The 1,424-nt window shown below is 51.9% G+C and overlaps 1 protein-coding gene across 1 annotated transcript in view; it reads right to left on the reverse strand.

Annotated features, from left to right (window-relative positions):
- The window catches only part of LOC101663554 (2-oxoisovalerate dehydrogenase subunit beta, mitochondrial), a 61,689-nt gene extending 61,379 nt beyond the window's left edge, over positions 1-310 (reverse strand). The window contains exon 1 of the mRNA XM_004696530.2: positions 91-310. Within this exon, the coding sequence (XP_004696587.2) occupies positions 91-295 (205 nt within the window). The 5' untranslated portion in view covers positions 296-310. The remainder of the gene's footprint in view (positions 1-90) is intronic.
- Between the last annotated feature and the right edge of the window lie 1,114 nt (positions 311-1,424).

Genomic DNA, 1,424 nt, shown 5'->3' on the forward strand with positions numbered 1-1,424 from the left:
GGGGGCGAAGGGGGGTGGGGGCGGAGCCGGCGCGGGGACAGCCTGGGACTCCGGGGTCAGCGGGGGCGGACCCGGCAGCCCCGGGCTCACCGTACTCCTGGCACTCCGGGTCCGGCTGGAAAGTAAAGTGGGACACCTGCCGCCTCCAGATCGCGTCCCCGCCGCGCGCGCCGGCCGTGGAGGGCAGCAGGAAGGCCCGTGACAGCCCCCCGCCGCCGAGGCGAAGCCGTCGGCTCTCAGGTCCGGCCCCGCGGAGCCACAACAGGCGGCCCGCCTTCGCTGCAGCGACCGCCATCCCAAGTCGCCACCGCCGCCGAGGTTCGCAGGCAATGCCGAGCGCTGCACGCCGCCCGCCCGGATAGGGGAGCACCCGAGGGGGCGTCCTCATAGGTCAGGCTAGAGGGGCGGTCTCGTGTAGCCGGCCAATCGGAGGCCGGGATCCGGGGGCGGGGTAGGAGACCGTCATGACGGAGCTGCGGACGCCTCTAGTGCGCATGCGAAGCGGGGGCTGGTGACTGGGCGAGTGGATTGTGCTTGGTGGGTGGAGCCTTCCCCAAAGTCAGTCTTCTGCGCTCAGAACTGGGGTGCAAATAGTTGGTGTTCTACGCTCTGGATTTCTTTTCAGTGTTTTTTGCCATCTCAGTGCCAGTAGCTTTTTCTTTTTAAAGTTTATGCTTTCTTTTAAAAGGTAACTTCCTCTCCCCCCTCTCTCCACCCAACGGAGCTCTGAGACAATGAAAGTCTTTGCCACTGTTACCCTAGAAGTCATGCATGGTCAAGGTTACTCAATAGCATTGGTTTTGAACGACCAAAACTGCAGGAATCACTGCTCCAAATCTCCATTCTTTGTTAACCACTCCTTGAAATCCTTAATAAGTATTTACACGGATTTTTATTGGTGGTTTTTTTTTTTAGGATTTAAAAAAACAGAAACATGTGGACTAAAATTTAAATGGCTGAACTGATTCTAAAAACCCAGAGGTAACTGTTCACATAGATTCAAACCAACCCTAAACTTAAAAAAAGCTCACTAGCAAGTCGTTGTCAACTCATAGCAACAGACTTTAACTCTTTCTAGGAGAAAGCCCAGTCTCTTGCAGAGCAGCTTGTAGTTTCAAACTGCTGACCTTGCAATTATCAGCCCAACACAAAGCCACTACACCAGCAAAAGATCATTAAAAAGAAAAAAAATTACCAAAGTGGATGGCCGAAGAAATTCTCTTTTGAACTTGGACTGTATAAAGCAAATGGAAGAAATGATGAAGGACCTGAACAGAACGTTTCAAAGGGTGGTTCAAGAAGACAATATAAAGTATTACAATGAAATGTGCAAAGACAGAGTTAGAAAGCCAAAATTGAAGAACATGCTCAGCATATCTCCACCTGAGAACTGAGAACAAATTCAAGCCTTAAGTTGTAATATT

This window comes from Echinops telfairi, unplaced genomic scaffold, assembly GCF_000313985.2.
Source record: "Echinops telfairi isolate 266 unplaced genomic scaffold, ASM31398v2 ScPeMD7_3533;HRSCAF=4204_0, whole genome shotgun sequence".
NCBI lineage: Eukaryota > Metazoa > Chordata > Mammalia > Afrosoricida > Tenrecidae > Echinops > Echinops telfairi.